This window comes from Cavia porcellus, unplaced genomic scaffold (genome assembly GCF_034190915.1).
Source record: "Cavia porcellus strain 051 isolate PalLab524CR breed Dunkin Hartley unplaced genomic scaffold, mCavPor4.1 scaffold_14, whole genome shotgun sequence".
In the NCBI taxonomy this organism is placed as follows: Eukaryota; Metazoa; Chordata; class Mammalia; order Rodentia; family Caviidae; genus Cavia; species Cavia porcellus.
The window spans coordinates 6,429,549-6,456,592 of record NW_026947497.1 but is presented as its reverse complement, the minus strand read 5'-3'; the positions used below and the strand labels follow the sequence as shown (position 1 = coordinate 6,456,592).

Below are 27,044 nucleotides of genomic sequence, written 5' to 3'. Positions count from 1 at the left end.
ACCTGACTGGTGGCCTGAATGGAATAAAAAGGGGAACAAACAGGCAAGTCTGGCTTCTGTTTCTTTACGGGAGCATATCTTCGCCTTGGACTTTGGATTCTCAGTTACCAGCGCTGACTCTCTGGCCTCCTGACAGGGACTAACACAGTGCCCAGAGCTCCTGGCCTCTGACCTCCCACTGGGGCCGGCTCCTCTGCACACCTGACTCCATGGGCGATCTTGGTGGTCACATATCTTACGTCAAGTGTGCTTCTCTAGTGAGCACTGACTGATGCACGCAAGGTAACCAGGCTGTTCAGACGCAGTGTTCCAGAATGAAGATCCAACATTTAGACCAGCACTGTATTTTGGGCTCCGGAACTTCATGGGTTTAAATAAGAAACTGTACCTTTTACAACAGTAAGAGTTGTGAGTTGTTTTATTCTCGTCTCTCTTCCCAGAAGATGTAGACATCTACGGTGCTAGGATTTGTAAGTGTGTATGTTTTCAAGCTGTGTGTACACTCTTGCCTCCAGGGATCTCTTTCTCTTTTGGTAACCCAAATCATCAGTGGGTTTCACGGTTTGTGACCTTAAGGCTCATAAATACTTATTGCTCCTACAGTATTTGTAGAGTAAGTGAACATAGTGTTTGGAAACGTAATATATAATTTTATGTTTAATTTGCAGCTGTAATTTACATATAGTATCATGGTAAATAAAAAGTAAGTACAATAATAATAATCTTAAGTATTCTGGTCAAAATTATTACAAATTATTTTACATGTGGAAAGAAAAAGTTTAATATCTAGTTGGAAATTTCAGCTTTTTTAACAAGTCGCATTACATGTTTTAAGTCAGGGTTACTTCAGCAGCTAATCACAAATGTTCAAATACCATTTTGCCTAGATATTACTATATTTGACTTTTAGGAATATTTGGTCATTTTCAGTGTTATCAGTAAGTCTGATTAAAATTCCCATTTGTCATTTATAAGAGAGGACATTTACAAGTATAAAACATGTTGAAATTCCAGCAGCCTGCAGTTTTGTTCATCATGTGCTCTTAAATAATGAATTTAATATTAATCTAGTTTGCTATCTAAATGTGAAAAGAAAAAACAACTTGGTAACCACTGTACCCATTAAGAAATAAATTATCACAAAACATGAGCAACTTCTTCCGTCCATTATAAATGATCAAAAACTATAATTAAAACTACAGTATTTCCCTAATCAGCTGAAATCAAAACCCACTAGGTAAAAGATTCGTAACGCTAAAGAGAAGTAACACAAAAATGACACAAAAACAGCCGAATCTGAGGCAGATGTGACCAACACGCTCCTTTATTACCAGTGTTTCCTCCAGCGTGCCGCAGGGGTGCCAGCACTGAGCTTACTTGATCCCACTGTTGGCCATGGTCTGAGCCCTGCACACTCCCTTCCCCTTCACCTCGAAGGGGGCGCCTTTGTACGTGGCCACACAGTCGTCACGGGTGTACAGGTCGGGCTGGATCTGCTCCCAAATCTTCTTCTTCGGATTCAGCTCCTTGTCAGGCTCTCCTGTTGGGGGGAGAAAAATCAATCAAGCAATCAAGGAAAACCAAGCGAACGACAGACCAAACAACAAACATAAAGAAATATAAAAGCAATCTGCCCTGAAGGTTCCTAGTGAACTAGCTTGACAGCACTTTCCAATCTTTAGAACTCATCAAAATTTTATTGTTTATTTTTATGATATCAGCAGTTTAAATTGGAAAACAGTTAATCATTTCCTTATGGATGTTAGTTTTTATTGTTATAGTATCTTTGCAAGTAATGTAGCTCTGTGAATTTAAGTATTAAAAATGTAAGATACTGCTTGTTACGTTTAGAGAAAAACTGTGAAGATGAGGGCAAATTTTGACGTGTTATATTTTTATATCTGGGAGAAGCAGCTTATGCTTTATTCTGTTTCAACACATAACAATGGCTTAAGTGTTCGGATTACCAGCTGGACGAGAAAACAGCTTCGGGTTTCCTTGCTATCCTCTGTAAGAAGGAAAGAGACGCAGGGAGTGATGAGGACACAGGACTAGCATTCTCTAAACACTAGCACCACAGGTTGTTAACTGACATTTACACGACAGCCGAGGGTACCTGATCAAGTGGGCCAGGACGTGACCCGAAGGTCATGTTGTGCTACAGACCCACCCTGCCTCCTGATAACTATGCTGTTGATAAAAAAAAGCCTTTGTGGGGATGGATGATCCCTCTAATCTAACTGTTTATAGTAACTCACATATAAACTTTACAACCAATAGAAGACAAGTAAAAAGACTGTAACTGGTCTGGGCTTAAAGACAAAACAATTCTACTTTATGATTAGAAAATTGAGGGAAAAATTTAATACATCTTCAGTCAATAATACTTGGAATGAAGAAGCAGTTCAGGGAACAATGAGGAAACTGATCCATCTCTGAATTAGGCATTCATTAAGCAAACAAGAACTTTTATGGAGGTAAGAGCTTCTGGATCTTGCTCCCAGTGACTGGTAAATAGAAACCTCTTGTATTATTTTATCTTTAAATCACCAGAACTACCTAAATATCACATTTGGATTACTTCTTATTAGCTAAAATAGTATTCTCTATCCTTTATTAACTCTTTGGAGCTATGAAGGATTATGAAACTGGCCAGGACATACACTTACAGGGTGTATTCAGCAGCTAACCAGAAATGTTCAGTTAGTGCAGTGAACCGCATGATGTCTACAGTGGAAGATAATGCAATGAAAATATAAGACATGCAATGAGATAAAGTGAAAGATAAATGTAGAAGATGATTTCTCTTTCCCCGTTAGGACCATTTAACTGGATAAGAAGAGAAAAACTCTAATAACAGAATGGAACAAAATAACAATATACAAGTATACTTCTCCTCAGATTTGTAAGATTTTTTTTACTAGTTTCTAAATTATTCTTGAGTCAAAAAGCTTCATCTGGTGAACAGGTCAGGTGGAGATCTGTGAACTCCACAATGCTGGAGAGCTCGATGCGGAGATAGCAGAGTGGACACAGCACAAATTCGGATCTGCACACTTCCTCCAGAAGCTCTTGGGTTCACATGTAAGCTCCTTTCTGAACTGTGTGAGGAAATTCTCGCAGAGTGGAAGACAAAATTCCTAAGAATGAAAAGCTGGGTACAGCACAAATCTTGGCTTCCTTATTCTGTGTACATGACACTGTCACACTGTCACATGTATGCAATGCACACAAAATACTATTCACATTATATACGAGATAAATGCATAGTGTGTGCTAAGTGCTGGTATGTCACTAGTGTTTCACACATACTTATTTCCTCATTCAATCTTCTCAGTGCGTATTTAAATATGTTAACACTGTCTTCATCTTACAGGGAGTAAAACAGAGGCACAAAGGTTACAGCTAAGAACTAAAAAACACCAGGCAGCAGGCAGTTTCAAAAGTTGAAGCTCAGAAAACTCATGAGGTATGGACCACTGAAAACACCTCACAGATATAAACAGATATAAACACTGAGGCTCAGGAAGGCTCCGGGGCCACCAAGTCCTTGCAGAGCTTGGACCTGGAAGTGTTGGACTTGACCCGCGACTGCAACCATTTTCAAAGAGCAAAGGTACGAAACTTAACTAGAAGCTAATAAAGGGAACCTGCAAAGCTTGAATGTTACTGTTACGAAATGAGATTCAATTTTTGAACACTATGTATGCAATTGTGAAACTTTAACATATCATTAAATGAAACAAAAGATTATGAAAGGGCTTAATAAAGAAGTGTTAGACAAACATCTATTATTAGTAGTACCAGAAAGTCAACACTTTCACTTTTTAAATTTAATTTAAACAGCATATGTTCCACATTCTACAATTTTCAATCTCACTTGTTTTGACTATATGAGGAAAAAATTACATTTTAAAGATGCATATTATCTTAAAAATGAGTAACTGTTATTACAGGCACATGTTGAACTTTGAAGATTTTGATTATTACAATTAAAAGCTTTTGGCAATCCTTAGCCAAGTCGAGCAGCAGCATCCCAGAAAGCACATACACAGTTGAGTCTGTGTCATATTTTGCTCTCTCTCTCAAAATTTCAAACTTTATATTTGTTATGGTGATGGGGAATCAGTGATCTTTTGTGTTACCATTCCAACTGTTTTAGGGTCCTACAAACCGTGTCCAAATACTGCAGCAAACTTGAACTGATACACGTCATGCACATGTGACGTTCCCTGACCTGTACCTCCCGCCCTCCTCCCGTCTCTACCCTTCACCTGCAGGGCACCTGGGCTGAAATCAGGCCATTAATAATCCTTTGGCCTCTGAGTGTCCATGGGACAGGAACACTCACCTGATGCCTACTTTAAACCAAAGCTGAAAGCAACTAAGATTACTGAGGAAGACATGCTGGCATCTGAAATAGGGCCAAGCGCATCTAAAATAGGATTCTTGTGCCTTGTCGAGTACAAATAAGAGGGGTATTGAGGAAAATTAAGTGTTATTCCAGTGAACACATAAATGAGAAGAAAGTGAAATGTCTTCACTGCTGATGTGGAGAAAGGTAGAGGGGTCTGAACAGAAGATCAAATGTTCCCTTACAGCACAGTCTAATCCCAAGCAAGGCCCTAATTCTGTAAATCTATAAAGCCTGAGCGAGGTGAGGAGGCTGCAGAAGAAAAGTTGGAAGCAGTAGAGACTGATTCATGGACTGAAGGAAAGAAGTTACAGTACCTTGAGTTACCCAGAAGGTCCAGCTAAGTGAGGAAGGAGGCAAGCGATCTGCAGTGTAGACGCAACAGCTGTACACTGGGAGAAGATGCCAGTGAGCACTTGGCAGGTCATGGCCCAGAGAGAAGTGAACAGATGGCTTCGAGGACAGGCTGGCTGTCTTCTTGTTAGGGGCCCAGACAGGCTGTGACTTTAGGTGAATCCAGTGCTCATTTACCATTCCCCAAATCCTAGAGCTTTAAGAATTACACTAAATGCATTCTGCCTGTGTCCTATCAGTGGAATGGCACATCTACCTATAGCATGATCTACAGCACATATTAAGCCCACTGTGGAGACTACTGCTCACTAAAACCAGTTCGGTTCAAAATATTCTTTCTGGTCAGCCAAGAGCTCTGATGAAGAAATGAAACAAAATGCCTATTGCCTTCAGGTTTGCTAACCTCTGGACAATGGCAGTCCAGAGGTCAAGGAGGAATTTGGACTTTCAAATTTTATCATTTAAAAAATACACTTAGTAAGCCTTCTGCTACTATGGATAGTGATTCCTCTAATAGATCCAGGCAAAGTACACTGAAAATGTTCTGCCAATGGTTCACTGTTCTACAAGTCATTAGGTCCACTCATGATTCGCAGGAGGAAACAAAACACCAACATCAACAGGGCTTTAGAAAACGCAGATTGCAAAGCCCACAGATAACTTAGAGGAGCTTGAGGCTCCCGTGGGAAGGAATCGCACTATGGTAGAAATAACAACAAGAGAACCAGAACTGCCAAAGGCTGAGCCTGCAGCTGTGTCTGCATTTCTGCAATCTCAAGATACAGTTTTAATGGGTGAGGGGCTTCTTCTTAGGCAGGAGCAAAGAAGGGTTTCTGAGATGCAACGAATGACAGAACCAGCACCAAAGAATTTATTACAGACTTAGGTAAGAAAGCAGTGGCAAGCAGCAGTCAGCACCTCAGAGGACTCAGGTCAGTTCCGCGGGGAGGTCGGTCATAAACGCCACGGAACAGTACCACATGCTACGGAGAAACCCTTCATGACTGAAGGATTCAGTCAGTGTGGGAAATGTCACTGCTCTTATTTTAAGAAAGAACCACAGCCACCTCAGCCTTTGCAACCACCATCCCAGTCAGGTAGCATTCACAACACCGAGGTGAGACCCTCCGGCAGGAAAGACTATGATTCACCCAGAGTTCTGGGCATTTTGAGATTTGGAGTAAGAACCAGAAATTTCACTTTAATAAGGCCATTCCTTTGCATAGAATGCTCAATGATCATCAGCTTCCTTTAGACACCTGGAATGGCCACAATAACTTTAGTGTGAGTTTAATCATGTTTGATTAAAACATGAAATTTCAAAACTGAGTTTCTGAATTATAATCATGGTTACAATCATCAATGGTAGATACAGCTTTGTAAAAAAAGGAGTCAATTAATTTTACAAAGCTAACCTATGCACAGAAAAGATTTGGTAGTTTTATAGGAATGATCTTCACAATGATTAAGGAAGATACTCAGCTGGATTCTCCAACAATGTCGTTTTAAAATATCTTACAAACAGGTTTTTAAAAATTTATTCTGACTAATTTAATGAGTGTCTAGCTTATGCTAGACACTACTCCACATGCTAAGGATACAGTTGGAAGTGCAAAAGAGAAGTGTGACTTCAAAATGCTTATACTCCCATGAGAGGACAGTAAATAATGTATACAATACTAGGAGGTAATAAGGGTTTCGGCAGCACCTGAAAGGTCTGAATAGGATGAGAGCAGTCTGGGGCAAATCGGAGGGCAGTATCCGTATTCGGGGAAGAGCGGGGCTCACTGGAGTAAGCAAGGGGGAGCCGAAGCCACGAGCACGACGCAGTAACAGGAGAGTGTGCCAGGCTGTGCCTACACTTGGTGAGCGGGAAAACACACAGCTGCATAACCTGCTTTACATCATTTTCCTGGAATAATTAATGAGATGGAAGGAGGCGAGGGCAAAAGCAGGGAGATCAGTTAGCAGACCTTCACTGTTACCAGTAACGGACACTGCACAGGCACCAGGATGCTAGTGCTGGGAATAATAAGCAGGGTTTAGATAGGTCCGAAAGACAGTCACTTGCACTTTCTGAAGAAGATGAGATGAAAGCCATTGTGGAAAGGGAAATGATCAGACGCCGTTCACTGTCTGGTGTAAGGCAGTGAAGACCTTCACAAGGCCGCTGAACAAACACCTGGATAAAGTCACTAAGGGACCAGCACAGAAAGGAAAAGGAAGTCAAGGACCCAGGCCTGAGGCCCGCCAGTGGAGGAGGCAAGAGAGGGATACCAGGTAATAAGCAGAGGAGACGAGCAGGGCAGCAGGCAGCCAGAGCATCGTGCCACGTGGTGCCCGAAGCCAGGGGAACTCCGAGAGGCCTGAGAAACCGCTGCTGAGCTGAGGGACGACGGGACTCACCTGCCGCAGCTCTGGGGAGTGGGAGAGGAAACCTTAGCGGGGTGGGTGGGTCTCAGAGAGCAGGGAATCATGTCCAAACAACTTTGGACTTTAAAATAAAGGAAGCCAAAAGCTAAAGCTATACTCTGTGATTAACTATTAGTTTAGAACAAGATTCAGTATCAATGGAAACGAGCATGGCGTTACAAGTTTAGAGTCCAAGTACAAATCGCTGTTTTTTATTAGCCTATGAATAACACACCATTCTTAAAGGGCTATCATTGCTTTTGCCTCGTAGATGTAATACTGATTCAAGTTGTTCTGCCTGGTGCTATGGGGACCACTTATCTCAGGGAAGTACTAAAATGTATAGCTTCCCACATGTAAGATTTTAAGAGCTGGGAGGGTGGGCAAGGCTGTAGGTGTGGTCATTAACACATTAGTCAGTGTCTTCAGGGAGTTGCTAGCTGTGTAATTGAGAAAAATAGGGGTGAAAATTTTTGTTTAAAGGCCAAACAGTAATTTAAAGGTTTGAGCTCCAATTGGAATTTCTAACCAAACCTAGTTAACACAAACTAAAATGTTGATCTCTAGAAACTGAACACATCACATGAATATCAAAGTGTACCAGCAGGTATCTAAAACACATGCTTAAAAGTAAAGCGCTGTTAAATCACCATATTCTCTCTCTCTCTCTTTTTTTTTTTTTTTGTCTTTTTCCTTTTTATCGGTACCAGGGATCGAACTCACGACTGCCTGTTTGCAAGGCAGGTGCTTATGCCGCTGAGCTACATCCCCAGCCCCAAATCATCATATTCTCTATGACAAAAAATCTATAAGACTCATGGTCAGTCTCGCACTGTTACCTTTCCAGATTTACAGCTACAGAACTAGTAGCCGTATGGAGGATGCAGAAGACAAGTAGCAACAGAACGCATGCCCCAATTTTATCAGATACTCAATGCTGTTCAGCTTGGTTAGGTGCTAAGTGTAGAAAATAATTCAAACAATCCCACAGATTATTTTAAAGGTAGACTTACAAATATTACAAATTTTATAAAAACTAACTTCTCCATGATGGAAAGGCACAAGGGAGAATGTGTAAAGAACAGGAGACTTTGCAACAATTTAAGTGTATGTGTACAAATATCCAAAATGATCTACAGATTCACAAACACGGTACAGGTAAGAAATCCACATTGGCTCATTAGCACCTCTAATGCTAACTCAGTGAGTAACTCAACAAAAAACTTCTTTTCAATTTGTTCTACAGTGACACTCAGTTCATAAAAATGGATTCCAATGGTGCAATAATCATCTGTTGATGCTAAGGTATAAGAACACGAGGTGTCATAGCAAGGAAAGAATTATAAGCCTTAATTAATAAACAAGCATTAAGGAAGAAACTTAAGTGTCATCAGAGAGCTAGTCACTTCAATGCTCTTGTCCTTCCTACAGTTACAAAACTTAAGCAAGTTTCTCTAGGCTTCAGTTACCCAGCTTGTAAAAAGGGAGCTAAAGCAGATTTCTTCTGGTTTTAAAGGTTTGACTGTAACGTTCCTCAAAAAGTAAACTTTAAAAAAATATCAATTCTTAAGAAGTTACATAAGAAGTAGGCCACATGTAAATGTGCATTTTCCTCCTGGCGCGGGAATTAAACCCACGGCCTAATGCACAATACATGACCATCTACCACAGAGCCACACCAGGATTCTTTCATCTTTACTGGTCTTTCCAATGTATTCTTACTCTTAAAAGAATAATTTATCATATTGGAACCCATCCAAGTGTAGTGACTCAGGCTTCCAAACTGAATGCAGGTTAGTCTAGGATGCACATGCAGCTTACCGAGGGGGAGACTGGGCAGAGGGTTTTGCTACTGTGGGGACAGAATGGTGACCATACATTCCTAGCGTCTAAAGCCACCAGGTTTCCCTGACAAACTGTTCAGACTGGGATTTTTCTCTACAAAAGATTTTCACAGCACAAATAATGATGGTCTCATCAACTGTTAAGGTTTGCCATCTAGGAAGATTCAAGATATATGGATATACCCAAAATCACAGGTGCATGTAAAAAATCCTGTGATTTTTTATATTAGTTTACCTCTAATTATGAGACTGGAACTGCATTTCAAAAAAACTAACCCATGCTTCCACTCGTACCTGTATCTTACTATGCCTGTGTTACACTCTTCGTGTGCTAGTGAAGGCATTTAACAAAGCAAGCAAGCATGCTATCTAACCCTATCAGTCTCACATCACATTAAATCTCACCTGTCTACAAATGTCTTCAAATTAATTCTGTCTTTTTAACCTAATTCTACTGGCCACCATAATTTATTTTGCTTTTACTAGCTGAGTGAATGACTTTTAGGTAAATGTCTTAATGTTTCACTGTTTTTCTTTTTATGAGGTACCTTCATTTTAGGAGGTAAACATTTATTCTACATCTATCAAACCTTCTTTCTCTTCTGCTTTAAGGACCCATTTTAAGAAGTTTTTTTCACACATTGTGATGTCCTCTGTCTCAGGAGCATTTCTATTGGAGAAAATAAATATATAAAATGAAGCTTTCTTCTAGATGATTAAGTATCTGGATTTAACACAGGGGTTTTCTCTGCATTTTGAGAATTAGGCATCTTTCCCCATCTCTGTATTTTGTGCTGCAACTGGAGACAATTCCACAGTTTAAATAATTTTGCAGGACACTGATTTCTTCTGCATTTTCAGGTTTTGTGCTACACTCGCTCAATGTGCTGTTACCATTTAACAGTTAATTAATGTAAGGCCTTGTGCTCCACACACAGGGCTGATTTTACCAGCTAAGCATTAAAATCATCACTTTGAAGCCTCACTTCTGAACTATTAAAATAATTACTTTATACTTACCAGGGAAAGCATCAAAAGTGACTCTGTCTCCAGGAACAGACCCATCAGGAGGAGCCAGAATTTCAACCTTGTCCGGTGAACTAGCACACATCACCATTGCCTGGGACAGGACCCCCCTCATCTTTGCAGGCTTCAGGTTGCAAAGCAAAACGACCATTCGATTTTGCATCTGTACGAAACATAAAATTGACGGCTAAAGCTGTACAGATGATTGGAATAATCACCTGGAGAATATATTAAGAGACACGTTATACTAAACAGCAAACATTACACTTCTACGGATGCATCTTTGTTTCTGCGGCTCCAAAATCACCTCTCGTTAGGAAACTGTACATTCATGCAACAAAAATCCTCTAAACAGCTTACTAGAGCTAAAGAACGGAGACCTTTTGGCTAAATACTTATTGAATGAATAAAGGAGTGAAACAGATGCGGTTTTACATTCTGGCTACCATTGTCTAGCAATGGGAATGTATAAAGTTGACTCTCCTGTTTGTTTAAAAAAAAAGAGAAACCTTAAGATTGTCATTCCACCTGGAATGGTAACAGGAAGATGATGGCTGCAGGTACGTGGCCTTGCAGTCAAACCAACATAAGCCATGAGAACAAGCCTGTTCATTTCCTGAACGGGAAGGCTGCTCACGCTGAACTGCAGATAGCACTGTATAGGACAGCACGTGTACATCACGGGCACGAAACACTTCAGGGGCAGCTGCCCTCATCGTCATCAGCATTTTTACTATTGTTCTATCAGGAAGTGTTATCATGTCTTGATTTAAAAACCACTGTTATATGAACTCAGGAATCTGAAGCTGGGAGAATCAAAGTTTTACTTTCTTTTCATACTTGCGGAACAAAGAGGTGAGGGGATCAGGGAGACTAATCTGACATTTTTGATGGGCTCCTTTATTCATTAAAAGCTACATGTTTGCATTTTGTTGTAATTTATTTTAAATATATATATATATATATATATATTTTTTTTTTTTTTTTTTTTTACACAAAATTGAAACATTTTAAAAATAAGACATCTTTTACTCTTTCTATCCTCAGGAATTCTATCTTAGTTTACAAGTCTTTTTCAGGGTTTTATCCAGTTTATTTTTCCCTGAGACAGACAGGGTGTCACTGTGTAGCTCAGACTGGCATTGAACGCATTATGTAGCCCAAGCTGATCCTGAACTTGAGATTCTCCTGTCTCAGCCTTTGTCAGTGTTGGGAATGAAGCTGTATACCACACGATTAGTTCAGCTTTTCTATGGAATTCACACTCAAACTAATCACTTGAACTAATCATTACTAGCTTACATCACATGGTCACCTTGAGACAAGAAGAGGGCAGGAAGATGACACAGGTAAGTAACTGTGACTTTAGGAACACACTTTACCTGTTCAAGAGGAACATGATTGACCAGGCCGCTGACAACGGTTCTTGGAGCTGCTTCCCCCACATCTATTTCTTCTACATACAAAGAATCTGCATCAGGGTGTTTTTCGGCATTGATGATGCGGCCAATGCGAAGATCCAGACGCGAAGCATCTACTGGCTTAGAGACATCTGCTGCAGATGGCTGTTTTTTCTCCTTCTTTTCTCCTAAAAAGTATTCATCAAGGGGTGAACATCAGACTAAAAGAAAGCTGTATTATGAGAAACCCATGGTGGCAACACTGATGAGCTTAAAAGAAAAAAAGTTTATCTCCCATCTTCACTGAACAACAAGAAAAGAACTATTTAAGTCACCAAATCTCAAATACTATTTTAACTATTTCTCTGAAAACCATCTACATTTCTAGTTACAGAGCTTGGCAAACTATGGCTCATAGGCTCAACTTAGCCAGCCATCTATTTGTACAAGTAAAGCCTTACTAGAACACAATGCATGTTCACTCATGTTTGTTTTGTCTGGACACCCAGCATCACAGCACAGCTGAATGACTGTGATAAAGACTTTTTGGCCCCAAAATCTAACATACCCTTTTATTTTAAAAGGTTTGCCTTTCTCTTGCACAGAGCTTTAGAAAAATCCTTTAAAATTTTTTCCAGGACTCTTTCAAACATGAAATTGCTTTATTTAGAAAACACATGCTAATCAATAGTCAGACACAGACTGACTACAGGACTAACAGTGAACTTGGAGTTCACTGATAAAATGTTTCTCTCATCAGTTATATGCAAAAGTATGCAGTGGATTTCTGCACTTCTCTTCAGACTGGAGGACTTTTCAGTTTACCCACAGCTAACTATCCGAGCAGAAGAGATTAGTTTATTCTAACCACACTTTCACAATCTTGTTCTTATTTATAAGCTGATAATTCAATTTAACATATGATCACTTTAACCACAGAGTCAAAATGCAGCATGTAAGTCTACAACTAGCTTTTACTTTTTTGTCAAAGAGGAAATAAGGACAAAATGGAAACTTAATTCTCTTCCAATCTGTATACAGAAAATAATTATTGTAGTTTGGAAGCATTCCTTTTCAACTCTACCTCTGTTTACTCTTTCAGCATTCACTACTGAAACAGTCCTCAGGCTCTGAAAACAGATGAGTGGCTCACACTGCTGTGGCATACGAAACTCCTTTTTAGGAGAACGAGGAAGACATCTATATCTACAGTAGTTTTCTTATCTGCAGTTTCACTTTCTATGTTTTATCTTGCTGCAGTGAATTGCAGTCTGAAAATAAATGGAAAATTCCAGAAAGAAATAATTTGTATGTTTAAAATGGTCCATTGTTCTGAGTAGCATCATGAAATCTCCAGCCATCCCACTCCAGCCTGCCCGGGAGGTGAATCATTCCTTTAACCAGAGTATCCATGGTGTGTATGCTACATGCCTGTTGGTATCTTAGTGGCTGTTTCCCCTAATCCAACTGACTACTGAGTTCTCAAAGAGCTTGTGTCAAAGGAACCCTTATGTTAATGATGACAATGGTAGTAATGCTGACAATTTTATTACAGTGCATTCTTAGAATTATTTCATCTTATTTCTGTTAATCTCTTGCTGTGCCTAAACTTTATCACAGGCATGTATGTGTTAGAAAAAACAATATCCAGAGGGGTTACAGTATCATTCAGACTTATGAATCTTTTGGGGGTTTTGGAATGTAACTCTATGGTTAAGAAGGGACTACTGAATGCGTATGTAATAAACATTACATAAAGAAACAGAGATGAGTGCTAGAGGAGGAAAGCAGGATCCTGGAAGGACATTCACAAACTGTACACAGATACTTAAGAGGTAGCAGAACTACTTTAAAATACTGACAATTTGTAATCTCATTAGGAATATTTTAAAAATGTATCATTTTCCATATAACAAATTAGCAATAAGTTTTAGAATATTAAAAAAATTGGTTTTTTGGTCATAAAGATTGAATGTACAGGCTTTGTACTTGGCTGCATTCCCAGCTCTTTTCAGTTTATATTTCAAGACAGAGTCCTACTAAATCTCTTAACTGTCTAGACTGGGCTCAATCTTGTGATTCTCCTGCCTCAGCCTCCCAGGAGTGCTGAGATTATAGGCATGCAGCACCATGCCCAACTACCAAATCTAATCTTTGTGTGATAAAACTATATTTATTTATTTATAATATAATCTAGTCATATATATTTTTAAACTTTTACTTCACAGGTATCTGAAATATCTTTGTTAGGAATCTACATTTCAGAAAATCTACACAAGTTTTGTTATGGACAGGGGTTTTAGAAGTATTCCACTGACAATGAGTGAAGTACAGAAATACCACGTGGGCACCTTAGCCCACACGGCAGCATGGCACTGGAACACAGCAATCCTACACCCAGCATCTACACTACAGTCCTTTGTGACCACCATTGCCCAGTACATTACTTGCCAGCTACATACGGCTACCGCATGTAAATTCAAAATGCTCAAAACCAAATTAGAAACTGAGTTATTTAGCCATGCTCAATACTGAACTTTAAAAGCTCAACAGCCACGGCAGACTTCGGCTCCCATGTTGGAGCAGGCAGACGGGATGCACTTCCACCACCTCTGGAAGCCCCCTGGCACAAGCACTCAGCCGAGGCTCCCAGCGCTCCTGTGCTCTCTTTTTCTAAAGGATGCTGTCTCATAGGGCTACAGATTGACCAGCCCCACAATCAAAACTCTGCTTCTCCTCAGAGAACTCAAGATGGACTTCACACACTCAGTAAGAATGCGTTGGACGACTACTTGTGTCTGCTTCTTTTTTTTTTTTTTTTTTTGTCTTTTTCATTTTTATCAGTACCAGGGATCGAACTCACGACCGCCTGCTTGCAAGGCAGGTGCTTATGCCGCTGAGCTAAATCCCCAGCCCCCCTGCTTCTTAATAAATTTTATGAAGAATTAGATTTTGCTTTCATTGCAATCATGCCACCTAGTGGTGAAGTTATGAAAGAGGATGTACAGCATCTACCTATTTTTAATTCAAAGAAGCTCCTTACAGTTACCAAAAGGAACTGACACACACCATGCTAAATTAACTTAGGTTAGTCCACAAATCTCTCAGCCATTTCTGTTTTTCCAAATAACAAACACCCCATTCCTTGAAAATGGCAGTTATGAGCAAGGAATTAGGCTAAATTCTAGAAGTACTTTTTAGACACAGCTGGTAAAAGTGAATTCTAGTAAAAAGTAAAGGAGTTTAGTTAAAAGGGGACTTAGATTTGTAATTAGAAAAATACTTACAGTAGCAAAGTAATGGAAAAGATGAGATTTCAATACAGATTCAGATAGACGATCAAAGAACTTGAACTAACAGTAATACCTAACAGAAGTTCAGAACTGGATCCTAGTTTTACTTGGTGATAGGAAATGTAAGACTTGTTGCTCACTTAGGCATGAAGGCCGAGGGAGAAGGACAGGTTTGGATAGCTACTTGATTTCAAGTGTCACTGTCCAAGTAGACAGTGATCCCACCTACAGCGTAAGCTCTGTGGGTTCCTGAAACCTTACACGGCATGCCTCAGTCCAGACAACACGCTTTGACCGTTATCCCTTGTCTATCTTCATGACAGGTCCCTATTTGTGACTTCTTTGAAACTATGCCCCAGACATACTTAGGCATCCCGAAGTATGCAGGGGTTCTCTACTGCACGTCTACCTGTCTGTCTCTGCCATGCTGGCCCCTCCCAGGAGGCCAGCGCCAGCCTGCTGCGCTACTCAACACTCTCACCTGCAGAAGTCCCCACGTACCAGCAGCACACTGCTGCTAATTGTATTCACAAGTTTTGTTCACAAGTTTCAACTTTTTGTTTGACACCATTATCATCAGCACCAAAATGTTAACAGTCAAGAGTCAAATGAGCTTAACGGTCAAAATTACCTTTCTTTTCATTTTTTTCTTTCCCCTTTTCTCCTCCTCCTTCTGTTTTTATCTGCTCTTTGGCACCAGGCGATGCAGTTACTGGTACAGAGTGTTTCGCATTTTCAGCAGTCACAGAATTGGCTTGCAGTGGAGTAAAAGATGGGCATGGTATTTGCTTCACTGAAACAGATGTTAAGTGCGTATTAGACGAATAAAAAGATTAAAAAACATACTGTGACTTGTAAATCAAAATTCCTTTTCAAAACAAAAATTAACTGTGTATTATTATTGTCAAGTATCTAGTACTATGTGAAGTTATAGAAAAGCTGCCAAGAAATGAAGCAAACTTTAACCATTACTAAAGTAACAGAAAATGACATGATTTCTATTTAATCGCTAATTACTAAACTGAAAAATTACAGATAATAATAGCTGGTATTTATTACGGATTTATCATGTCCCAAGTGCTTTTCAAACTGCTTCATATGAGCTGACTCATTGAATTCTCACGTGCTGATTATTTTAGCAAGGATAAAGATAAGCCACTCAGCAGAGAAGGCACCAGCCTGCTGACATGAGGAGACGGGAGGCACAGGTCTGCGGGCATGGGCCTTGGGCGGCGCGGGACGCACGCCTAGATCAAACTGTCCTCAGCAACTGGGAAGGTGTTTTGGCATTAGTCATCTCTGCATTAGCCTGAAGGCTGACAGTTACTTGGGTATAATTTCATGAATGAAAAGCAACTTTTTAAATAAAGTTCTTCAGCAATGTTTTAAGATGCTAAAAAGAAATTCACATACCTCCCCCGAAGATGGGACAATATAATCTTGCGAGAGATTTTAATGTAGGGTTAGTATTTCATTAATAAAATAGTTTAAAAGTTTTAAGGCTCATGAGATCAATTTTTTTTAACCACTGAAAGAAATGAAAAGTATTTTTACATTGGAATATTTTCACCATTTACTTCATTCAGTACTTCTATTCTAATCTACTAGTCTTAGAAAACATTTACTAGTTTCAAACTTTCTACTGACAAAAAACATTCTCTCTAGCTGACTGCTCTAATCATCTGTCATTGATTTTGCCCTTATTCTTACTTAGTTAATTAAGCGTAGACTTTAGATGATATAATGATGTAAATTTACCTAGAAATGCTGAAAATAATAAAATTTAAAATTTATGACAGTATTTGAAATTATAGTTATCTGCTGGCTTGAATAACTTAAAAATTAGGTGGTTTTAGGTAAACAATTATTGTTTTCATTTTTTTCATAAAGAAAACAACTATATTTGTATAAAATGTTTTAAGGATAAAATAATGCATATAATGCACTTGGAACATAGCATTCTGCACAAATTTTAATAAATGTTAAATAATCAGAACCACAGCTACTCATTAGCAAGTGCTCAATAGACAGCTTGACCATGAAGCTGTGTATAGAACAAAATTAAACGCTTAACTTTCTGAACCCCACACTGGGCCGCCTTTCAGTGACGCTGGCAAAATCATTTGCCTTTTCCAAATTTTTTTGCTTCTTTGTTAAAGCAGAGGAATGCACAGAAGAGACCCTGACAGAGATGTAGTAAATGATATCATTATTAGAAATCAATAACGTATCACTACTATTGTCAATCACCTCCATTCTGAATTTCAGCCTGAATCAGCTCCTGTTTCAGATTTTCAATTTCTTTCTTCAGTTTAGCATTTTCAACTCGAAGCTTCTTCTCTTCTCTCAATGTTGCCTGCAAAACTAGGGTCAAGAATATATAACTAAAATAGGTGTTTTTTAAAGGTTTCTTTTTAAGTACTATTTGGAAAGAGTGTGATCTGTCTATATAGGTTAGGACAACAACAAGAACCTCTTTTATGCTAGTTTAATGTTCATTAAAACAACATGACTCAGGAGGCTGAGACAGGAGGATTGCAAGTTCAAGGCCAGCCTGACAGCTTAGTGAGACCTTTAGTCTCAAAATTAAAAAAAAAAAAATTAAAAAGGCTGGAAAAATAGCTCAGTGCTCAGTGGTAAAGCACACTAAATTTGATTGCCAGCACTGTAAATTCCACAAAACTAGATTCAACCCTAAAGGACAGAAATTCAGGTTAGATATTTTATGCACATAATTTTGCAATTTTTAGGTAAAACTTAAAGAATGCCTTAGTAGGGAGTGATATGAAATGTATCTTCCCCTATAAAATTACAGGAAATATTTTATATCACATTTTATCTCACTCAATTTTTTTACTACCTCTAATGCTTTCCCAAATTACTTTAAATGGGTAATCTTCATCTAGCAGGATTAAAATAATACGTTGTTTCTCTACATATTATATACTGTTACCAATTCTAATTACTGTAAACCTAGCATATTATTATATTGGAATATCAATGGAATCAAGAAGTTATGAAAACGACTAAGTAAAAATTTATATGGTGAACGTAACTTCCCTTGGTCAATATATGAATTCAATTTCTTCAGAAAACTTTAAATTTTCTTACTTGCTTTCTCCTTTAGAAGAGCAACTTGCTGTTTAAGATACTCAATAATTTGATCCGCCTCTGCCCCCTTCTGCTCCAGTCTCTTCAGAACGGCATCACTGGTTGACATTTTTGCCAAGAAACGGCAGAAAATCCTAAATACAGAAATAAAAGTGCCACTGTACAAGGAATAAATTTACTCTATAAGACATGTTTTCTGCCATATCTTTTCCTATGAAAAGCAACAAACTAAACAAGGCAGAAAGGTTATTTATACCAATCCCCACATATATTTATAAGAAAAAATCTACTTTGTTTCTAAATACAGGAAAAATGCTATTTGATCACATTTCAATTTCAAAAATTTAAAGCTTTATAATATTAAACAGCATTACAACATAATATTTGTACCTTAAAATGAAAGAATCATAATAATAAACTTAACTAAGTTAGGGAGCATCACACTTCTGTTTTACAGCAGAGAGTCCTGAATTCCTTCCTCACCAAGGATGGTTTCCTTCTCCACAATCCTGGGGACTGGACCCAGGACCTCAGGGAAGCTGGACAAGTGCTGTGTGACTGACTTACGGCTCTAGCCTTCACATTAATCCTTTTGTATGTAGGACATTTCTACTATTTATTGAAATATGTATAATTTCAGGAGGAATGTATGAAGAAGACACACATACTAATACAAAAAGTTAGCAATTAGAAAACATCCTTATATATTTTCACATCATAGTCATATGCCTATATGGAAGTAATATCAGTATGTATGATGTGGCATTTATTAAAACTTTTAGAAGTTTGGCCTTATAGTAAATTGAAAATATTTTAAATCTTATCAACATAAAGAAAAATGCATATAAACAAACATTCTGAGATTAACTCATCATGTTATAGTTTAAACTGCTGCATACTAACATGAAAACCACATTGACAAGAGGGTTAATAATTAGCAACCTTATAAACTGGACTTTTACCTGACTTAATACCAACTTATACTTCAAAGTGTAAAAGTGACATAAACCTTGTTTTTAGTATATAAAACTGCTCTGGATAAATCCTGAAGGTTTTGATTTAAAAAACATTGGCCAATGGACAAATAACACAAAGTTGTTTTAGAATTGCAAACTGTCATACACTTCCTATCCTATATAAAAAGTGTTCTATAATTTATGCTTTTTTAGAAAAATAACACTGAAATATTTACCCTAGAGTTGACAATATGTGATAGACACAATATCAAAGCAAAATAAAATTCTACAAAAACAAAGTTGTTAGTAAATGAAGAAAATATAAACAGGGAGGTTAACCTGGTAAAACCCTAGCAAAGGTGCATGAGTCCTACATGGACTACTATTTTAAGAGCTCTTAAAAATATGAACAAAAATTTGGAATGGAACTACCACCTTACAATTCTGTCATTTTCCATAAAGTGATCAGAACTATCATGTTCCTCAAATTATTGCAAAGTCTGAACTTTAGAGGAAAAATAAAAATGGCTATATGAAGAAAGTTAAAGTAAAAATACTATACTTTTCTGAATTTTAGTATGCTGAATTATATCAAGTTTAATGTCTAATATAAGTAATGAACAAACATATTCAATACATGAAATGCACCTAGTACAAACAAGCAGTAATGAGTATTTAAGAATGCGAAGGCAGAGGCCGGGGATTTAGCTCTGTGGCATAAGTGCCTGCCTGGCAAATGCGAGGTTGAGTTCAAGCCTCGGTAGCAAAAAAAAAAAAAAAAAACAAGAACGTGAAGTTAGAGATACACTTTAGAAAAACACAGTTTGCAAAGGTATGGCTTATAAAATGTTATTCAAGTTTCAAAATAAACTAGTATTTCAAGTGTTACAAAAGAAATTATTTATGCACAGCATGATTTTTACAAGTGAGCCAATAGCTCTGACAAGTCTCCTACAAATATGACCAGCCACATAGCAAAAACAGACTAAACCAAATAATCGGATAAAATAAGAGAATTAAAGGAAAAAGCATGTCAGTAACAAAAAGAAGTATTACTGGAAAACACATATGTAGGCTATGAAGTATTAAAATACAGAGAGATAATGACACCACTAGGCCAGTCAGAAAGAAGATAATTGCAGAAAATAGTAGATGCTACCTTAAGTTTTCTGATACATATTAGATAATACCTATTTTGTTTTCAGTATCAGTTATGTCCTTTTCTAAACACAGAGGAACTTGTCTGATTATTTCAACACCATGAAGTACCCTGTACCATCAATTCTACTTATGCAGACTGGCAATTTACTAGAATGATAAAAATGACGTGGAATAGTAAAGTAATCACACAGACCTGGCAACAAATTCTATCCCTTGCCCCTCACCCACTTAACATGGTGACTACGCACAAGCTAGTTAACCTCTCTGAGACTTAGCTTTCTCATTTACCAGATGAGGGTACCTTTACACATCTCACGGGGTAGATGGGGGACAGAATGATATCCACACATACTACTTAAGATTCTGGTACACAGCATACACACAGGAGACAGTTAACCAAGGCCAGCCACTGGGCTGAATTTGGGGAAGACAAAAAGAGATAGGGCACCTATGTAACGTCACTCCCAGAAGCTCACTATGCTCTGGGCTGCTTGCGGTCATCAGTTTCTCAGTTCCCAGTTATGATTTTGTACTTTCTGAAGGGTTAAAGACCTAACAAATAACAAAAATACGACTTACAAAGATGTGTATTACAAATGTACTGAATTTGATTATGTTACAGGTTAATTTGTCAGTGGTATAAACCCCATGAAAGAGGTATTAATATAGTTACATTAATTCTGAATTTTATGTTTATAACAGAGAGCAAAATATATCTAAGGAATCCTATCCTTGGCAAGACTATGAGACAACAGCCAACTGAAAAATCTCTGTGCACTTTTTCCCCCAAATAGTTACTGCTATCAGAACTGTGGAAGCTACGATGGTAACAGTCTTGGGAGTCTTAAATTATATGCAAGGAAGGAATAATCAACACAACTAAATGGAATGAAGCATATTTCAACTTGAATTCCCTCTGAAGTCTTCTAAGAAGACCTACAAAAACTATCAGCTCTAGCTCAGGAGGTAAAACAATTCACAAGTAATAAACAGAACTCTGCCAAACTAGTCAACAGTATCAAAAGAAAAACTGGTTTTTGAGAATGATGTAAAATTTCCTGGTTTCAGGAAAGGAAAAAAAATGAAGAAAAAAGAACAAACATTTACTGAATGCTTTTTGTTCAACTCTGCTGCTAACCTAAAACTTCTCTATAAAATAAAGTCCTTAAAACAAAAACTCAAGGCTGGAAAGCACCGGGGAAGGAGGATTAGGGGCTGATTGATGAAAGGACACAAAGCTACAGATAAAAGGTATAAAGTCTAGCATTCTATAGAAGTGTAAAGTAACTGTAATTAAAAATAATTTATTGTGTATTCTGAAATAGATGAGAGGGTTCTAAATGTTCTCATCACAAAGAAATGACAAATGTTTGAGGTGATAGACAAATTACACTGCTTTGATCATCATGCACAGTACACAGGTATCAAAACATAACATTTAAGCCCATAACATGCACTATTATCATCTGTTACTTAAGAAAGTAGCAAAAAATTCACCAAATCCCAAGAGTGTATGCATGTAAAAGTACGTGAGCTTGCAATATGAGAAAATGCTTTGCATCCTAATTACTCAGTGAGGCAATAATTACTAGTTTCCAACAGTTTCCATAACTCATAATCCATGATCATCGTAATATACTAAGTCACTTTAAACAATTTTGCGACAATACCTCAATAATTCCATTATACAGGAAGCCTTAATTAAAAGAATAAATTTTTTTTGCTAAAACTCAGTTTTCCCCAATAATTAAAAAGTTCCTAGCAAAATAAAACTCAGGAGTGACTATAAAATGTACAAACTATTAACCAGTGTCTACGCTCCCTCTATTCATAGAGAATTGTTATTTGGAAACAATATATGTGATGTCAATAACAAAATGTCTTGTGAGATCTAAAAACAGGTGGAGTAGCTTTTAGTCAGGTCTGTGCATTAATACACTGTTAAATGTTAAGGGCTGTTTACAGAATGAGACATTCTAGAAACCGGTTTTTCTAGTAGTTTTTAGTTGTCATTTCAATTGTTTTGATGTTCACAATTATCTTGATGATTTCTACTAATATTAATCACTAGCACAGATGAAGAATATAGGTTTTTTTCACGTGTATACAGCCAACAGCCCTTAATTTAAAAACATACTAAACAGGTCACATGGCCTGGGTAAAGTTAAGGTCTGTATTTTGCATTTTCCTAATTTACAATCCTTATTTTCTCCTGACTTCACCTCTAGTTTCTTGCCATCTCCTATTAGAGTTCTTTAGTTCTTTTTCCCTGACTTGATTCCCTAATACTGTATTTTAGGGCCTGACAGTAATCCCTAGTCTCTCCTGGAGATTATAAATTGTCACCATGCAGTCTCGGATGCCTTTGCATTCCAGGGCTAAAATGTTAACACACTGCCCAGGTCCCTTAGGGGGGGCAGACTGCACCCTTCCTTTTGCCTGCCTTGTTCCTTACCCTAAAGTAACTTAAACTCGTAAATTCAACTTTCCTTGTAGTCCCAGATTTTGTCCCCAGGCTGAGTTTATAGTAGATAACAAAAATAAAGGTTCTTTGCATTTACTGAACTTGCAGACAGATGAAGAAAATACTGTAAGCTAAAGAAACTTTAAAATTGAGATTATACTGAGGAAGACAGTAGTAATTTAACAACTGGGCTTAAAGCTCAAATTTTTTACCTTCCATCCTACTGCTCTTCTCAATATTGTACTTTATCACTCCGTGACTTTTTCAACTTTATATGAAGTACTAGTCAAATTTCAAAATCTTAGTCAGAGTCAACGGAGTTTGTAATACGCTAACTCACACAAGGTTCCTCACAGATAATAGTGACATGTAACACTGTAGAGCATTTACCATGTGCTGGCTAAATGCTTTCCTGGCTCACCTAAGAATACGGTATAATCACCTTCATTATATGGGGAAGAAAATGGGGTAAAATTAATTTGCCTCAGGTAGTACAATTATTTAGTAAATTGGCTGATTCTGCAACTAGCTCTTTTAAAGTTCAAATTATAATTTCTAAAGGATTTAATTAAAAAACATTTTCCAAATTATTTAATGACAGAATTCTAACTAAGGAGCACCAGTCAGTCTTTATTGAAAATAGTATTCTCAACATAGTTCTGGAAATACTAATTTAGGTTTGTGCTAAATTTTTTTTAAAAGTCATGAAATTAAAATATAACAATTAGTTGCATATACAGTAATTGTAAATATAAAACATTTACTGACAGAAAAGACACCAAAAATGAGGATCAAATATGTACATTGGGTTTGAATGCAGAATCAAGACTTTTTACTTTTCATTTTTACAAGATTAAAATAACTGTAATAAATATTTTATATGAAAGCTTTTGAAAAGCTAAATGAATCTGTCCTATGATATTATCTTAAACTGCTAGCAACTGTATGATGCCTCTAATGTCTGATACCAAATATATGGAATTAGAGTACATCTTAATCACTAACACACTAATAGTGTTGCTGAAAATTCTTTCCTGTAACTTTTATCACGTTAGCTTGCCCCTCAGTGGTCCCCCCCCACTTCATATTAGTCTTCTCTAATATCTTTTAAATAGCAAATCTCTTGTCCCAAAATTAGGAATCGAATACAAACAAGAATCTAATGCCTTGATATGCAAGTTTTAAGTGAAGATCCTTACATGTACTTTGAAGCATAAGAGCTATATAAAAATCTAGAAGTGTCCCTCTACTTTTCAAAATATCTAAATTTCAGTTTCAAAATTGCAATTATACAAAAATTTATATAACTCTTTAGACAATGTAAATGCTATCAAAGCCAAGATGTTATCAATTGTAAAATGATTGCATTTATAAGATGCCCTACTATTTTAGGTAAACTGCCAAATTAACTCCCACATTAAAACAAACAATTTATTATAGGGTTTAGCAGTATGGCACCTTTTAGCAAGGTTAAAGTTATGCTAGGATTTAAGACATATGTGTCAAAAGTTACAATTTAAAGAAAGGTATATTTAAAATATAGATAGTGCGAACAATATATCTCAGAGACACACAGCATACAGCATATACTAGCAACCACCACTGTTAATTCTAGTCTTTTATCAACCTTTGCCAAAATCTACAGAAGATCAAAAATCACTTTTTGTGAAAGTTCATATTTACTCTTGATTTTCCCCCCCACCCTTACCGCAAAGCCTTCTTTCCTTTTATGGATGCAGTCACAGGATCCTGGGAGTTTAAACACAAAGGATAGCTATGAGTAAGGGGATGGCCATAGAGTAAATGGCTGTAAAGGACAATCCATGTAACTATGACCATTACTACAAAAAGTTTCTTCCCTATTGAAATGTATACATTCAGTCTAAAAAGAGGTAAATCTAAGTCTGCTACAATCCTCTTACCTAACGGAGCTTTTACCTGACTCAGATTATCTTTAACAGGAATCAACCATTCACTCCCCACCATTTTTTCGCAGCTAATAATAGTTAACTATTACTTTAATGGACTAGGACCATTACATACTTTGCCATGTAATCTTTACAACTTTGTAAGATATTATTTCATTTGAGACATACTCAGAGAAATTGTATGATCTGCCTAAATCCACTCAAATATTAAATGACAAAGCCATGATTTTTAGCTAGTCTGTCTCCCTGAAATCGTATCATAATTCCTAGGGTCTAAGATAATTAAACTTTCATTCAAAATAGTCTTGCACATTAAGAGCAGCAGGAATAAGACTGGTTATTTTTTTACCATCTGTAGTGGACCGACTGTTATTCTCCCTATGAATTAAAGCGAAAACCCCCAAGTGGTCCTTTCTTGCACTTCACTGTTCCACTCTATGAGTGATCGTTTTAAAAGGAAATCAGATCATATCACTCTACTGATCAAAACCTTCCAACGCCTCCCAGTTTCCTTTAGGACACAGGGTAGATTCACTCAAGATTCTTTATAACCTATTCCTATTCGCCTTGACTTTTACTATTAGCTTTATCCCTTTCATTCGAGCCTGATGCAGACTTCCGTGCTGTTGTTAGGCTTCTGTTTCATGATCTTTGCAAAGATGGGTACCCTTGATTTGACATTTCATCTGTCACCTACGAGAAAGTCATCTTTTCTGTGAGTTTCTCCGGCCACGCTAAATATTCAAACTATATCCTCCTTCCACGGTTGGTAATTTTTCTCTTTAGCACTTACCATGACATAAAAACTGGTATTTTTATTTACTTTGCTCAATTTGTCTTTTCCTCAATAAGAGATGAGCTAGGGGATTTGGGCAGGAAGTTTTGTCTACTTATTCATTCGTTGCTCTAATCTGTTCATTGTTTTTGATCTAGCGCCTAAAATGGTGCTTGTAATGTGGGCGATTCATAATAACTACTTGCCAAATCGAAGTATTGTCTCCATCCTCTCTCCCACAAATATCCAGGGCCTTGGACACACTTATATAAAAGTAAACATGCTTACGAATCGATTTTTTCATCACTGTCTTTTCCTTGGCTCTATTTCCCATCGCTTAAACTTAGTTCCTTGAAAAGGTACCAAGTTTTTTCCTACTTTCTCATGCCAATGCGGGTGCTAGTGCGATCAGTGGGAACATCAACACCCGCAAGCCAGGTCCTTTCTCATGGAGGGGAACATGGGAAGAGAAGGACTCTAGCAGTGGCAACCTGCCTCGCCCAGACCCTCGGAGAAATCACTCACATGAAAGGGCAGACAGCAGTTCCAGGACAGGAAGCGACAGCGACGCGCACACGCTGACACGAAGAAAGAACCCCCTATTAGGTGTCCCTGCTTAACGCCTGAATGTTACACATATTCGAACCCACGTTCTGTCGTTCCAATTGTGCAGGTAGTGCTATTCACTCTGGGTCTCCCACATTCTCCTCCAATATCACTAACCCCCGTCACATTCTTCCTCTTTTACTACATTTGCTCATAGTTTTGGGCAGGCATTCGGAGGCCAGAAGTTGGGGTCCTTTCTCAACATTGCGTCGCGCGGCTGTGAAGTCAGAAGTGGGCGCCAAGCCTCTTGGAGCGCGGAGGCGGAGTAGACTGGCAGCTGTCAGCGGGCATTTCTGGGCTCGCCTTCCTAACCAGTTCTGAGTAGCGGACACCGGCGTTCTTAGCTCGCCTGTAAAAGCTAGTCTCTGAGTTCCCGGTGCTGAAATGCATTAAGCCGGGGCATCAACACGAGCTACAGTATTGGGTCCCCTCTTGTCTTTGTGCCCGCCTGCATCCTCAGACCCAGAGGCAGGTACTTGGGTATTCTCGCGTTGTGTGTCGTCTTTCAGGGGCGGGTGAGCGATACAAGAGGGTCTGCTGCGAGAGATGGAGCGAGCTGTAGAGCTTCCTGGGCCCTATCTCTGTCCGTCGCTACAGCCGTTCGTCTTCCTCGGTCACAAGTCTTTAGAAAACTGGGCAACTTTCGAAAGTAATCATTGCAAAACTGCTTTAAAGGAAGATTTAAAGAGCAGAGGAGGGGGATATGAAATCTTCCATTATTTACCAAAAATTACGGACTTTTGCTCTGTCACGTTTCTGATTCTCAGTTTACTCCTTTGATCAGTAGAAGAAAGTGAATCAGTGGAAAAGGGTGAATTGAGAATTGACAGTGACCGTTTTTCAAGTGCTCGTGTCTTTTAAGACACGATATACACGAAAATACGATATTTATTTGAGGCAGATAATTTTGAATGAAGGTATATAAAATGAAGTATGTAACCCCATTTGCCCACTGGAGGCATGCAAATAGTATTTTATTCATGATAAAATCAACATCTTTTTTTTGTAATGTTGACATCCACTCTTTCATTTGAGTCGTTCAAATCCTAGTTCTTTTAGGGCAAAGACTGTTGTCCCTTGACAGACTATAGTTCACTGTACTTGGCCTAGTAGCTGGAAAAAAAATTCTTGTTAAGAGGTGTTTAAAAATGTTTGTTGAATGAATTTTCAGACCCAACCACCTACACTATTGTTCTCTTCTTGTAACCTGTTACCTTAGTGGGTTTTTTTCAACTGAAAATCTAACGGTACTTTGTAGATAGGATAATATCTTTCTGTGTCTCAGCCTTGCTACTCTTGG

General features: G+C 38.0%; 2 protein-coding genes across 5 annotated transcripts in view; one reads left to right on the top strand and one right to left on the bottom strand.

Moving 5' to 3' along the window:
• Positions 1–1,297: 1,297 nt before the first annotated feature.
• On the bottom strand, positions 1,298–25,852 carry Aimp1 (aminoacyl tRNA synthetase complex interacting multifunctional protein 1). 2 transcript variants are annotated; one of them, XM_013150595.3, is made up of 8 exons: positions 25,664–25,766; positions 24,144–24,184; positions 17,855–17,988; positions 16,994–17,107; positions 15,375–15,536; positions 11,433–11,638; positions 10,045–10,213; positions 1,298–1,540 (listed from the first exon to the last, which is right to left on the bottom strand). In XM_013150595.3, the coding sequence occupies exons 3-8, from the start codon at positions 17,961–17,963 to the stop codon at positions 1,374–1,376; spliced, it is 927 nt and encodes a 308-aa protein (XP_013006049.1). In that variant the 5' UTR covers positions 17,964–17,988; positions 24,144–24,184; positions 25,664–25,766; the 3' UTR covers positions 1,298–1,373. The 2 variants fall into 2 exon arrangements, with proteins under 2 accessions (XP_013006049.1, XP_003468091.2); XM_003468043.5 differs by lacking the exon at positions 24,144–24,184 and having other exon boundaries at positions 25,664–25,852.
• Positions 25,853–25,971: 119 nt separating this feature from the next.
• Tbck (TBC1 domain containing kinase) overlaps positions 25,972–27,044 on the top strand; it is a 193,713-nt gene continuing 192,640 nt past the window's right edge. For 2 of the 3 annotated variants that reach the window (XM_013150594.3, XM_013150592.3), the window contains exon 1: positions 25,972–26,212. The gene's annotated coding sequence lies outside the window, so the exon portion shown is untranslated. Of the gene's footprint in view, positions 26,217–27,044 lie in introns of all 3 variants that reach the window. The other variant, XM_013150593.3, reaches the window with a different exon arrangement.

What these genes read in the sequence shown, in the direction of transcription:
- Aimp1 (XM_003468043.5), bottom strand. An exon ending in AGAAAAAAATGAAAAGAAAG is followed by an intron (nt 11,639 to 15,374) that starts GTAATTTTGACC and finishes AATACTTTTTAG; the next exon opens with GAGAAAAGAAGGAGAAAAAA. An exon ending in ATCATGTTCCTCTTGAACAG is followed by an intron (nt 10,214 to 11,432) that starts GTAAAGTGTGTT and finishes TGTTTCGTACAG; the next exon opens with ATGCAAAATCGAATGGTCGT.